Raw genomic sequence first — 15,597 nt, 5'->3', positions numbered from 1 at the left:
AATTTATTTGGCTCAATCAGAATAATATTCTCTCACACACAATAAGCACTCTAATGATAATAACACTGCGTCTTTCGATTGAAAATCTAGTGAATTAATCTTTGATCCAAACGTTTTAGCTAAAATATGCTTGTGTTCAGTAAGCAGACATTGTTACTAGTGCGAAGTTGTACTGACAAAAAATTGTTGAAAATCTCACCTGTAGTAGATAACTTTGTCTCAACTGAAACTACAATAGCTGTAAGTACCCCATACAAAGAATACAGCTGTGACAGATAATGTAGATTACCTAGAGAAAAAGTTACCTTTTTCAGGTGAAATTTTCAACAATTTTGTCAGGCATCATTAGATGTTAAATAAAACTGTCATCAGTCGACATTATTTTAGATGATGTCATAAAAAAACGCACACTACATACGTTTTCAAATGTATGGCTTAAGAGCTTCCGAGCGTACGCTGAAATTGTAGCCTACATTTCTGCGTTTCGAAATTTTTGATCGCTGATATCTTTTTACGAGAGCCCTTTTTGAAAAATGTACGACCACATTTTCGAGTAAAAATATGTCAGCTTTGAATAAAAAATAAAATTGTCTGTGAAAGTTCCATGTGCTTTGAGAAAAGTGTACCTTTGATGCAAATTTGGGGCATCGGTACAGTTTTCTCAAAGCACATGAAACTTTCACAGACAATTTTATTTTTTATTCAAAGCTGACATATTTTTACTCGAAAATGTGGTCGTACATTTTTCAAAAAGGGCTCTCGTTAAAAGATATCAGCGATCAAAAATTTCGAAACGCAGAAATGTAGGCTACAATTTCAGCGTAGGCTCGGAACCTCTTAAAATAGTTATAATCCAAAGTATTTCCTAACGCATGCTACAAGTATTTTAGCATAAGTTAAGAACAACGTTTTTCCTGAAAAGCGTCAACTTCTCAGTGTTGTGTTGCTTGATGCATCCAAATTGAAACGTCAGTCAAACGACCATTTTCAGGCATGTAAAATAAATAATCACAACCCAAACATAGCGTTTCGTTTCAATTTGGATACATCAAGCAACACAACACTGAGAAGTTGAATCTAGTGGCAACCAGCAACACTTTGCATTGTACATTAAAATTAAATAGCGTCTACAATAGAAGTCGCAATATTTCAACACTAGTTAGGAAAACTGCTCAACTCAAGACCAAAAGTGAACCTTTTGCGCACGGGCCTGTTTATTTTAGCACTGATGTGTGTAACATCCACTATAATATGTAACATCTACTATTCAATGGATCTGTAAATTTACTTTATTTAAATACTGAAACAGTTGTAACAATTATTAATATTTTGAACTTGCAGTAGATAAATGATTACTTTCCTAACTAGTGTTGCAATATCACATATTGGTCTCTTATTTCCCACATCGTTTAGGATCCTACCTTATGATCAAATGCTTCTTTAGCGAATTCGATTCCAGCGCTCACCTCCGGCTCGAGCTGGAAACCTTTCATTCTCTAAAAAAGCATTTTAGCATGCGTTAGGAAAATAACTGTTCACACATTACACTCAGCCTGCGGCCTCGAACGTCAATGTGTACACTGTATACATATAGTGCCTAAGAAACATTTATCACTCTGTGAAATAATTTCGGTTGGTAACCTGTGAATAAATTCAGACTCAGTCCCCCTTAATGCGGACGTTCCTTACCCTTATGTATCATACTCATTTTATGCCACAATGTGAAAGCTAATTTTAACGTTTGATGATGACCCAAAACAAGGAGTCGAAATATAGGCAAAGGTAAGGGCGCGAATTTTAGTTTTCATTTAACGCCGCATGAAACCGATAAACAAAGAAAAGCGTTCAAGGACCAAGCTAAATGTTGTACGATATTACGATGTACATACGTACTTACTTACTTACTTCGGCGGGCACTACAACCTCTTCAATGTACGCACATTAAAAAGTTTAGCTCTGACGTTTTAACAATTCAATTTTCTACAATGCAAATTTTATGCCACATTAAACCATTGACTTCACACAGTAATATATGGACAAAGTAACAAAAATAAGTGCGAATAGCGAACAGCGACAATCAAACATAAGTTAATGATATGGCAATAGAATGCCTAGAACTGATTCGTATAATAAAATGTCCATGTGCATAAGCCACATACGAATCGTGTAGCTGTACTATACACAATGTATGTATAAAATATTATTCGAAATAATATTATTGATTTTAAGTTTGGCTTTTTTTTTCGTTGTTCTGCATTCAAAATCTTTTCATCCAAACAAAAAAACTATTAAATTTATATAATTTGTCGTTTTCGTTTCACATTCTCATTTTATGATACGGGAAATTTCATGTGTTTATTGTGTTGTTTAGTTGCGATTATTTTTCTGAATCGTTTATCGATAGAATTGTTAATTTGTTTTTGTAATAAATTGACTGACTCTCGGTTGTAATGGAGAGGTGCTCAACTCAACCAAATAATTATTATTTTTTATCGAAATGGAAAATGTCATGCGAGAGATGTATTTGACCATTGAAACGTTGATTGCTAATGGTGCATGTGTTAAAACATCATATTATACATGACCATTATGATGTGTTGCTGTTGTTGTTGGTGGTAATATTTTTTTATGAATTTAATTATGTGAAGGTAGAAGTGTGAGAATCTAATGTTTTGACCATTTTATTGATTTTTTTCTTATTTATTTTGTTGGATAGATTATTTAGAAAATTACTGTAAAGTCTGCTTAAAATTACGTAATTCATGAACTTATAGAAAATCATACAAAAGAGCAAAATAAATCGTAAAATTTAAATATCTTAAAAGATTCTTTCAACAACTTTGACACAAAAAACTTAAACAGCCAGAATTAGTAATTAGTTCTATGATCACCTCTCAATTACCAAATTATTCAATCACATTAACAACCAAGGATATTCTTTAGAAGCTAGGCACAATATCTTCGAGTTTGTTTTTCAATCAAAAGTAGTTGTCTTGAATAGTCAGGACATGCACTATAGAATTTCAGTAAATGAAGAAAGGGTGGATTAAAAAATCAGGTATGATCTTAATAAAACCTGCTCAGGAATGAATTTTCCAATAAAGAAAATTGGAAACTTCATTATTTGGTATGATAATCGGTCACCTCTGTCCGTTTACCCTCACCTCAGTAGTTCACCTCGCCTAGATTTTCTATTAATTAATGATGAAAATGTCAGCCTCAATTTTCTTCAGCCTTCAATAAAACCTGTCCCTACTCCAATTAAATATAAAAAAAACTTCGAAAATAATAACGAAGTGAATTAGAGTTTGAGTCGCAGACAATTCGAGAGGCATTTAGCTTTTTTTGCCTTTAAGTCCATAGTCGAAAAAAACTGAATTCAATTAAAAAGAAAAATTTAAAAAAAATTGTCTGAAACCCTAAACAATAAATATGCACATTTTAGCAGTAGCATCATCCGATCGGACGTAATACATTTAATCAAATTTATAATAAATAAATTTCAGTATTCGCTATATTGCGACACACAAGACACACGAGTAGATAAAATAATTTTCTGCTTTATAGGTCACGTAACCCATTCACCCTCGGTTTAAAATTCTCTATTGATTTAAAATAAGACCAACTCAATTGATATACATACATATTCTATTATCTATTCCATTTCATCGGTAAAGTGCATTCAAACCAATTTTTTTTAAATAATTTTTTCTTTTCCATTTTCGATAAATAATTTAATTGAAACGATAGTAATACTGTAGTGGAATAGCCATTGCACGTTATAATTTAAGAAAATAAACTAAAACAAATGTGTTTAATAAATTTGTAGAACCAACGCCTAGATAGCATATATGTATAAATATTTCCCTATGTCGATGATATATATGCTATGCATACTTTACATTTGTCTGAGATATTATTCTGGTATTACGTACATTTTATACTGTGTGGTTTTGTATATATATAAAGTTCTCCCGTCTATATATGATTTTATTATTGAATAATGTGGTGTGCTGGTAATTCTTTTTTATTGATTTAAGTTATTTGTCGAATATATTTTCTATATTTATACAATTTTTATGTATGTAGAATTTTGTTTTTTTTATATCTATCGAAACTGGGGAATATATTCTAATATATTAGTTTCAAACTACAAAAATTATATCGAGTTCGAGTGGAGATAAAATATATAAATAAATTACTCAAATATATTAGGAAGAAGAAAAAAAAATGAATTTTTCGTATAATGATTTTGTCGGTCTTCAACTTCAATTAGATGTATAGAGTGATGGTATATGGAAACGGTAATAAATAAATATTTTCTCGTTTGTATACAGAATAGAAAAAAAGAAGAAGAAAAAGATGATGATCGCGCATTAGTATATTTATTTTAAGTGAACGCGAGCTTGTTTTTTTCATTTTCAAAAAGATGATATCTGCCCCAGTCATAGAACATAAAAAAATGTAATTTAAACTAAATGAAAATATTTTTATTTTACATTCAATTTCACAATTAAAAATCGACAGAAATATATTCCACAAAATAAATTCGATCGAATCGAATGTCATATGGCATGATCTTAGAAAGTCAGTGGCGTCGACTTCCATATGGTAGCAGAACTCTAATAAAATAAAATCTCAACGGTGTGTGTATGCTCTTTCGTAAATTGGTGGTTTTCCCAGCGGTGGAATTATTAAGATTAAACAATTTCAATCACATTCATGTTATCCATTCCTCGTGGATACGTACGTATCATAATGTTGTACACATTTATGGTGATGTATGTGATACGAACCGAACTGTTTCGATGAAAATTGTTGGCTCTTTTAATTCCTTTGCTGTGTATATTTAGTATCCTAATAAAAAATTGATTTAATTGAAAATGAGGAATCGTAATTTTTTATACGCTCCGATCAACCGAAATTAACAGAACTTTTCAGTCAACTGAACCAATGAATCAATAAATTCTTACATTCTGTGCTAAATTTTGATATTATAACAGTTCTTTCGACAATTTTTTTACATGATTTTATTTTACCTAGGATCTAAAGTGGGTTATTAAACACTCGATTAAACACCTAGTGAAAACAAAAAAATTGGCCTTGGTTCCAAAAGCATGTAAAATCCATTGTATCAGGATAAAAAGTTGAAAAATATCATTTTCGTGTGTTTATTGACCTCGGATTCGCCTCGAAAACGAAAACTCTACTTTTCATCCAAATATCCCTTCTAGGGAATGCATTTACCGTCGATTTTGAAAAACCGGGAAACGGGAAAAACGGTAAATAAGAAAAAAATTCCCGGGAAATGAATAGTACATTATGTACTCGTTTAGACATTTGTTTTTTGATGAGTTGGGATTTTGTAACTCGCACCAATGGCAAATGCTTTTATGCTACCCGTCGAGATATCAATGTCTAAACAACTAAGTGGCTTATTGTGCTCGCAAAGCCCTACAGGAACGAGTTTACCGTTTCTTTATTTGCGACTTTTCAGTATGAAAAAGAATTCCATATCTACACAGTTCAACAGAAATATTGGAAATCGATAGCGTAAGCTAGTTCCAAAATTTCTGTTCTATTGTACTGTCTTCTTGAATTTTTGACGGACGTCGTATCATTTGGTTTCTTATAAGATGTAGTTACACGATCTTCTCCACTTCGAATTCTGTAAATTTTCTAAGGAACAGCGATTTCGGAGTTGCAAACTTAAGGCTAAGAACAAACAACCAATTTTGCGGTGCTCAGATCGAAAATAATTTTGCATTTTCTTTTGTTTATCCTGTGGTGAAAATTCGATTACGATAGAAATTACAGCATAATTGTCCACCTCATCACCGCAAAATTGATCGTTTGTTCTCAGCCTAAAGTTGAAAACACACTGGCAACTGAAATTGTTGAAGTGGACAATTTATGCTGCGATTTCCATTGTTTAGCCTGTGGTGAAAAACGGAATAAGAAGTAGCAGCATAAATTGTCCATCCCAGCAATTTCAGTTGCCCGTGTGTTTTCAGCTTAAGGCTGACCTTGAGTTGCTTATCATAATAAATAAAATTTACGGTGAAAATGTTCACAAAGAATTCAAATCAGATGTAATGCTTTAATGCAACTAGAAGAATAATTCCATTCAAGGTATTATGCAAAGGAAAAATGAAAAAATCATTCAATTTTTGAAGGTCGGTTAACCGGTAAATGACGAAAAAATTTCCCGGGAAATGGTAAACCGGTCAACCGGTTTTTCCCGGTTTTTAATTACCCGGTTACATTCCCTAATCCCTTCTACTGTAAACAAAAATATTCCTCCCAAGCTTGACTGATTTGTACGATACCAATATAAGGCGAGAATGTTTATCAGATTCGAATGTTGGTAACAAAGAACGAAAACCTGATTCATTTTCGTGCTTGAGACCTTCAATCCAATTTCTAAACTATTTTCTAAATTTGTAGAAACCCTTACGCTTAGTTGCCATTCTACCAATACGAATTTTCAGTTTTACGAATTATTGTTGATTTTTCAGTGAACATGTTTGCGGAATTATTTTTTTCAGCCAGCGGGATTCCGTTTTTGTTGTTTGTGCAGAACACACAGCTGATGTTTTTGTTACTTTTATATTTGTTATAAAAATTACTTTTCGCAAGCTCAGCTCTAATTCGCTCGACGATGTATTGATTCATATAATTACAATGAAAAATGATTTATTTCAACGCAAAATTAAATCCAAATAAAATCGTCATTATCAATTAACGTTACGTAATACAATCAAACATATTTTCAGTTATATTTCAGGTATATTCTAATAACTAAATCATATGTATCTCTAATAAAATAAGAACATGACGTGGCTATACAGTTTCATCCGGAACATATTAATCATTTTTATAATAACATATTTAATAAAATATTGTTATGTGTAATTAAATGCAAATAAATTTCCTGTTCAAATAATTTTTTTTATATTTTTTATATTTTATTTTAAATGTGTTATTAGATTTTTGTTGTTAATAATTATTTTATTGTATGTATGAATGTATGTAGATACGACTATAGGTTATTAATTTAAAAACATTTTTTTTATATATTTTCGTGACGTGTTCTTCCAAGAAATTTTTTTCCTAATGAAAAAGCAATTCATTATTTAAGTTAAATTACATAACTCAATGGTGTAATTAAATAAATTTCATTTCAATTCAAAAATATTTCTTTTAAATTAAATAAAATGACAAATTGAAAGTGTTTGATTGTTATTTGAGATGGTTTTTTTTCCTCTGCATTAAAAATACAAATAGAAAAATAATAATTGAGACATTTCAACGTAATTTCAATAATTATCAATTCCAACCAGGTGTATTCGGGGAATTAACAATAGCAAGAACTATGGAAACAGGTTTTAAGTTAATCCTGTAAGTGTTGTTTGTTTCAATTCAACGAAAGCGATTCGAATTTAGAAAAAAAATCTTAAAAATCACGGTGTTAATTAGGAAAGATATTTGTAGAGTAATTAATAATTTCTCGTTCATTGCGCTACACTACACAGACTCTTTGTGGGGAGAGGAATGTACCATAATTTGATTATTTTTGATTCTCCACTTATCACATAAGTTAATACGGATTTCGTAATATTTTCACATAAAGTTTTTAATCACAATCGTAATCGTTACAGTAGCTGATAGTACCGGTCACTGTTGTAATTAATTACATACAATTTGCATGTAAATATACATTACGAAATTCGTAATAACTTGTGTCATATGTAGGAAAATCAACAATAATTCAAATGTGCTACAAGCGTCCTAACCCCGTTCCACTAACCTTTCTCCGGGAATTAAAACTAATGTGTCTTTGGGTACGTCTTTCAAAGTGATTGATGACTCAAATCTATAAGTCCATGGAATTTCAAATATTTTCTAAGAATGCACATGGTTCGGTTATCCAATCCAAGCGTTAGTTCGTGGCTATAAAAGGACTTAAACAGAACTTTAAAATATTTCAAATTCACCATTTCAGTGAATGTCGGTTGATAAATTATTTTTAAACCTAAAAATCTTTTCATTTTTTTAGATGTGTCGTAACTATGGCGCACCACTAGTAAAATGAATAAGTAATTTAACGTGAACTTCAGATATACATCCATAACCAATCAACGTTTTTTTTTGTGTATGTCGCTAAACCTTTCAATTTAAATGTAAAATATTTATATTAAAAGTAAATATTTTAACTAATTCTATCGTTTATTTTCTATCGGCCAACAATACGATATGCTAATTAAAAAATCATGAAGTATAATTTCTGATTCAACAAATAATCATAATAAATGTATAAAATATTTAAAAGTAATCAATATTCACTCATGTTGATAAATATAATATAAATATTATTTAAATAATAATAAAGAGAAACAAAAAAAACTTGATTTTTAACATGTACGATGTGTATAATTACGCAGCCGAACGTTTCTTGAATAATTCTTGGACGTTTTTGTACCCGGGAAGTGCAATGAAGAAAATGTTTGTTTTGGTTTCACATTTGTTGTTATTCTATGAATAGAATATCTTTATTGAAAGTAAATATGGACCTCAAATTGGCTCGTTACGAATATTAATTGCGATGTAATATATCTCAAATGTTTTTCCTGATCTTAGACTATGAAGAAGTATGGTGCATTCATGAGTACATCACTTTGGCTTTTAAATATAAAATACTTAGTGCTACCATAATACGTATTCATGGGTTAAACGATCAAAGTTATTCAATGATTAAAGATCTGCTGTAATTTGCATAAGAAACGCTACTTTTTTTGAAATTCTTTTGTTCTAAAAAAGTTCAGTTTTATATGAAAATTAGAGCAAAGATTACGAAGTTTTACAAAACGTGTAAATTATTTTACAAAAATTTTATGTTTTAAGATTTCATCGTGCTAGATTTACTAGATTTACATAGGTCTAAATAAAAGATTGTTTCTGACAATCGTAATTTTACTAAACTCTTCTAAAAAATGCACCAAATTTAATGAATTTTTTATTGTGATTTAGTGACATTAATTCTCCTATACCTTCCCAGAACCTTTTGCAAACTAACCAAACTCATTCTTGTTGATATGTTATAACATAACATTGTTATTATGCTCCATGCGGGTATTGAAGACTACACCAATGAAATTATACTCTTATGAACATGAAATTGGTGTCTTTATTTCAAGAGAATATGGGATTTTAAAGTTCACCTATGTTAAAATTAATGTGAAGCAAATTGTGTTAATAATTATTGATTAATATGGCACGAAATGTATACATTTGAATTATATTTTTTTCCTAATTTTATTTTTGATAATATTTCTATTGAAATGTTAAATTTGTTGTTTTTTCTATAAAGTGGCATTAACATGTGGCTGTTCATTTGAATATTATATGTTTTTACTGTAAAAAATAGGAAAATTTATTTTATTTTTTGGTTAATTTGAATTTTTACTCAATAAATATTAATAATAACAGCAATTGAGCTTCATTGTCTCATTATTTCTGTAATTTTTAATTAATTGCTTTTATTGATTTGAGTATGTGTGTCATATCGCTGACAATATAATAGTCACAATATAATACGGAAAAGTTGTTTGTTTAATTGTTTGATCGCAAGCAACGCAAACACCAACGATTATATCTTCGGCATTTACCTGGAAAAATATTTCCAATAACTTGTACTGAAATTAAATGTTGTGTCAATTCGATCCTTTGTCGAGGGGTGGCCCAGTTCTTGGATTTAGTCCATTTAGTTCACCCCTCGACCGAAGCACTAAAACCAATTTCCTTGCTTTACATAGAATGTGAATGAAATTGTTACTCTGACTAATTACGATTTTTTTACAATTTTAGGCAAAACTAATGGAAAACTCACATGCTTGGCTTGGTGCATCAACATCTGCTTCCATAGCCGGTAAGTCTGGTAAATAAAATTTTCTATTTCTATTAGTACTCAGAGAAAAGAGTAAACAATTTTCGCTTGAAAATATAATCAACTCTCATCCGTTCAATCTACTTACAGACAGCTACCAATACCAATTACAGTCAATGTGGCAAAAATGCTGGAATACAAATCAAAATCTCATTCATCATCTGCGATTTCGTGAACGGGGTCCATTGAAATCGTGGCGACCGGAAACTATGGCCGAGGCAATATTTAGTGTTCTCAAAGATGGTCTATCATTATCACAAGCGGCTCGAAAGTACGACATTCCATATCCAACATTTGTTTTGTATGCAAACCGTGTGCACAATATGCTGGGACCGTCGATAGATGGTGGTACTGATTTGCGGCCGAAAGGTCGCGGAAGACCACAGAGAATTCTATTGGGAATATGGCCCGATGAACATATTAAAGGAGTGATAAAGACTGTCGTTTTTCGTGATGCTAAAGAGTTCAAAGATGACGGAATGCATCTGAATTATGGACGCCATTCGGTACGATGAGCTACAAATTTAATTTTCTTAGTTTAAACACTAATGTCTTGTTTGCCTTACAGCCAGTTTATCCGTTTCCGTCGGAAGGTCAAATGGGTTTTCCTGGTTCACAATGTACAAACGGTCCTAACTCACAGACACCAGTTTCTGGCACCGAATCTCTGTCACCGGAAGCTGCAGCAGCCGTCGCTGCCGTCGTAGGCCTACGTCAACAAATGCAAATGGCAGCAGCAGCACATCACACCGAAAATTTCAATCTTCCAGCTCATTGTGCAAACATCCATTCGAACAATGGTGGTTCGGCTGGTTCTATGCCAATGCCAAAACTGGGATCACCAGCTGCATCTGGACAAATGGGTGGAAATAATGGTGGAACCGGTGTGCAGATACCAAGATTGGCATCACCTGCAATACCCGGCTTATCGAACAACATCCCTCACAGTTTAGCCGGCATACCCGGATTGCATATAATGCAAAGCATGATGTCTGGTCAACCTAGTCAAAGTGGTGTCACCATATCACCGGCACATCACGGTAGTTCAAACTCGTTACATTCGTCTTCAATGAATCAGGGTCACTCTAATTCCCACGGACATCACTCAACATCAACGACAACTTTAAACAGTGGAAGTTTAAACATTTCACGAATAACGCCACCAGCAAATTCAGCCCATGATTTACGTATGACCAGTTCTGACGATGAAAATCAAATGCATTCACCGCTGGATATTGAACTGGAATCTGGCGTTAATTTGGCTGTTAGCGGTATGGCATATAAATCGTCTAGAAGTTATTCATCGCCCCGGCCTGAACACATGTTTGCCGACGAATTAAATGATTTTGTTAATGCACCGCGATCGTGTCCGTCACGTTTGAGTGGATTTAAGGAACCGGCCGGCGGTATTAAATTAGAACCGATGACCGAGTGTAGGGGTGAGTGAGACGCGATGGGTGAAGATGACGCCGATCTGTATTTTTCGTTTTGAAGGTGAGAAAATTATGACTAATTCAAATTTGTTGAATGGAAACCAAAACAAAATTTGAATGTGAGTGCTTGAGTGCGTCATTGACATCATACACCAATTTATTATACTCGCGGTTTTAAGTTAAAATATTTTTTATTTCTTTGTTTTTATTATTATTTTTTCCTCAATGTGATATTTTGTTAGAGAATTTAACGAAAACAAATTGAAAATAGCAATTCAATCAAGAATTTATTGCGCTGTTCAAAACAATTTCATTTCATTTATGTAAAAAAGAAGAAGAAAAATATTTTTTATTTATTTATTTTTAAATATTTTATTTAGTTTTTTTTTTGGTTTGCAAATTACAATTTTAGAAGGTTAAACCGATTGTTTGTTTGTCTCAGTGAAGTAGACAAAACAGACGAACAAGCAAAATGAAGACTGCAGTGTGTTATAATAATCGTTATAATTTACAAACTAATTAATGTTCCCTTAGGATTTCGTTTGGCTGACGACTTTTCTTTCTGTTTTTCACTGTCCAAAACAATTTCGTTTGAACTTGATTGAAAATTTGTGTACTTTGATTAGAAGACCCATTGTTATTAATTCTTTAACATCCACATGAACTACTGAATGCTGTTCTTCTCAAACGTTGTTGAAATTAATTACCCTTCTGTACAGACATGTACCTTGGACATATTCATTTGACTAATATGATGAATGTAGACCTAGTCAAAATGACAATTACATAGCAGCTAATTTCAGCAGCTATCCACATTACTTCTGGGAATTTTATAAAATTCACAAGAATTTCATCAGAATTCTTTTGTTGTTATGTAGAATTCCATTGATTTTTGTAAAATTCTGAAAAGTAACGTAGATAGCTGCTGGAATTAGCCTGTATATTTTACAAGCACTGCTAATAATACTCCTGATACTAGGCAGCCAGCGAGGCAATCGAGAATTTTATTTATCAAAAACCAATCCATACTTGAAACAAAAAAAAATATTTTCATGAATTTCGCAATACTCATCCTGAAAGATTAAAAAACATTTCTCTGTACTACTGTGCAGAATATCGCATAATCGTATTCGAGGGTATCACACTTGCGAAGAATTGTCCAAAAGCGAACTTAAAATAGAAAAATTGACCTTGGCTATTCAGTTGCCCATTTATTTGTCTTCGTCCGTAATCTCATCCTGTCTTAATGTTCTTAATGTTAGCCAAATTAATTTTTTTGTTTGCAATATTAGTTTTAGTAAATTTGATTTTATTTACCTTTTATAAAAACAGAGCAAATTTAATGATTGTCGTCGATAAAATCGTAATATATCATTAAGTCGGAATATGTCTGTGAAATGTTTTATTGTAATATTTAAAAATGGAATAGAAATGTTTGAAAAAGAGGATACATTTTGATCAAACACATTTGAAACAAAATAAGATGGGAGAACATCTAATAACAATTTATTTAAGAAAATAAAATATGTACAAAATTATGTAGTTGTATAGACGAATTACAAAAAGGAAAAATATAAATTTAAAGTAAAAGAAAAAACAAAGAAAGAAAATTAAAATTTTATATTGCCTTTTACAGAAAGTATAATTATCAGGCACAACCCTACTCTTTGGATATTTAAATGAAAAAAGCCAAAAATGGTAAAACAAAATGTAATTTAATAAAAAAAAAATTAAAAGTTTGGAACTGAAATTTTTGGAAAATATTTCTCGAAGAATTTTTATTTAAAACAACAAGAACAACAACAACAACAAAATCAGTTTATGTAAGAAATCAATAGTTTGGGCCGTGCAATGTTCACACATTTTTCATAATTTCATATTATTCGCTCGCAGAAGAAAATGAAAACACAAATCTTTACCTTTGTTTTAATCTAGTCAAGCAATACCGAATTTAACATCCATTACACACAAAAGTAAAATAAAACAAAAATTTCGTTTGAATTTAAACAGAAACGTCTTGGCCAATGTGTTCCAAAAATGAAACAAACAAAAACAAGTAGAAATTGAAGTGCCTTTCACTCCTAAATTATCTTGACAAAATCAACACCTTAAACATAAACTGGAAGTAGTCGAAATTATTATTAAAAAGAGGAAGAAAAAAATGTTTGGAAAGGAGTTTAAAAACCAAAAAAAGAGAAAAAAAACTGTTGTTTATATGAAAATGTTAAATTTATAATAAAAAAATGAAAATTAAGGACAAAAATTAATCGTTCGGAAAACATTGTGATTTTAATTTAAATGAAAAATTAATGTAAATTTGTAAGAAAAGAAAAGTTTATAATTATAGGGTTGTGCCAACTAAAAACAAAATATGTTTACGTTCAATTCGAATTAAAAGGAATTTAAAATCAGAAATTTATTAGGCTACACTATTCAAAACAAAATCATTTTCAAGCACTCCATGTTAATAGCTTCTTTTTAATCGATGCAAAACATTACCCTGGACAGATATTCTTTGATAGAGACGAAAAATTACGTAGACGTGCATTCAACACATTATTTAGATGACCAGGAAACCAGAGTTACAGAGTTTACAGTGAACCGACACTTAGTATTCTGTCCACATAACATTTATTTATCGAATATAAGGAAACTATTGCCATGGTGTGTTTGATGTGAACAAATTGATTACGCCAAATCTGACAATTAAATAGAAAGTTCATTTTTTATGTTACACTAATTGCATTACTCAGACGTGTAATCTTCGTACAACCTGAATAAATACGTTGTCTGAAACGCTTATTAAAAAGATTAGATTGCATATTCTATATGGCAACACATTTCTTGAGCTCAGAATGTTTTGGAAAAATTAGATAATCATCGCCATGCACATGGAATAAAGTATTTGCTGGACGGAGCGGTTAATAATATCGATTTGGTCATAATTCGAGGCATAATAGGTCCAGCAGTTTCCTTAGGAGTAGTTGAACTCTAAATAATTGACACGCACATTTCAAAGTTCCTTTTGAGAGTTTTTTTGATAAACCGAAGCCGAATTTAGAACTGAGTAAAGGCAAGTGGCAACGGTCAATCGCTTGAAAGCTTACCACTAACTGAACCGAAAACACTTTTAAGGTGATAATTTTCATCTTGCAAAGTCTTAACAAAGCCACCTTTTGGACTTCGTAATTTGTATTATGATTCTAGCGCCTAGAATCTAGCCTCATATATAGTACCACTTCAATGCCGTTTCGGAAAACAAGATCTTCAATTTTAGGCACGGAAAATTAAAAATAATTTGAAGCAAATTGATGAAATACTCAGCTCTTAAATTGAGTCTAAATTGAAAGACAAATCAATCATTCAACAGACTCTCAAAGGCATTACTTACTAACCCATTTTATGTTATTTTCCAGGAACTTCTCCTGTAACATAGATTTATTCATGAAGTACGATGTTTACCGTTTGCGAAATATGACAAATTCAAACTCTCAGTTCTTCGAAAAGAAAACTACGAGAGATTTGTTTTACGTTCATTTAGTTCTTACCTGTTACTTATTGTCGTCCGAGAAAAAGGGATTAAGGGATGAAATAAGCAAAAAATACAATTGAACAACAATAATTAAGAAATAAAACGTCACACAGAACACATTAAAAATTAAAAAGAAAATTTACAAACACAATAATTAATTATGTAAAAAAAAACAATTAAATTAGATGGACAGATTTAAAACAACCGAAAAAAAATAACACAAAACAAACAACAAAACATAAACAATTTATTGATTAAATCAAAAATCCATTTAACTTGTTTCTAATTAATTATTTATTATTGCAATAAAAACAAACGAATCGTCAGGAAAATGAAATAAATTTCTATGATTCGTATGAGCATAAGCATAGTTAAAATAGAAAGAAAAGAAGTCCTTTTGTGCACATCAGCGTTTTGACTCAGGTCGAAACCAATTCAACCACTCCATTAATGCAATATAAAAAAAGAACCCATCATCATTATCACCATCATCAATTTTTGATAATTAAAAAGAAAATGTTGATTTAAAATGCAAAGAAAGAAAATACTTATACTCGTTCATTAGATTTGTAAACGGAAATAGTTCTATTTATTTTTCCATTTTTTCAATTTAATTGATAGAAAATGAAAATAACAGAGGAAATAAAGAAAATCAAAGATGTGAATATAATTTAAAAAAATTATTA

General features: G+C 31.1%; 1 protein-coding gene across 2 annotated transcripts in view; it reads left to right on the top strand.

Moving 5' to 3' along the window:
- Nucleotides 1-14,086, top strand: part of LOC119073461 (protein bric-a-brac 1-like) — a 28,953-nt gene extending 14,867 nt beyond the window's left edge. The window contains exons 2-4 of one of the 2 annotated variants that reach the window (XM_037178965.1): nucleotides 9,868-9,928; nucleotides 10,037-10,452; nucleotides 10,515-14,086. In XM_037178965.1, the coding sequence (XP_037034860.1) occupies nucleotides 9,868-9,928; nucleotides 10,037-10,452; nucleotides 10,515-11,393 (1,356 nt within the window). In that variant the 3' untranslated portion in view covers nucleotides 11,394-14,086. Of the gene's footprint in view, nucleotides 1-9,867; nucleotides 9,938-10,036; nucleotides 10,453-10,514 lie in introns of both variants that reach the window. The other variant, XM_037178964.1, reaches the window with a different exon arrangement.
- The last annotated feature ends 1,511 nt before the right edge of the window (nucleotides 14,087-15,597 follow it).

Source organism: Bradysia coprophila, unplaced genomic scaffold (assembly GCF_014529535.1).
Source record: "Bradysia coprophila strain Holo2 unplaced genomic scaffold, BU_Bcop_v1 contig_138, whole genome shotgun sequence".
NCBI classification, from domain to species: Eukaryota; Metazoa; Arthropoda; class Insecta; order Diptera; family Sciaridae; genus Bradysia; species Bradysia coprophila.
This window is presented reverse-complemented; position numbering and strand designations above follow the sequence as displayed.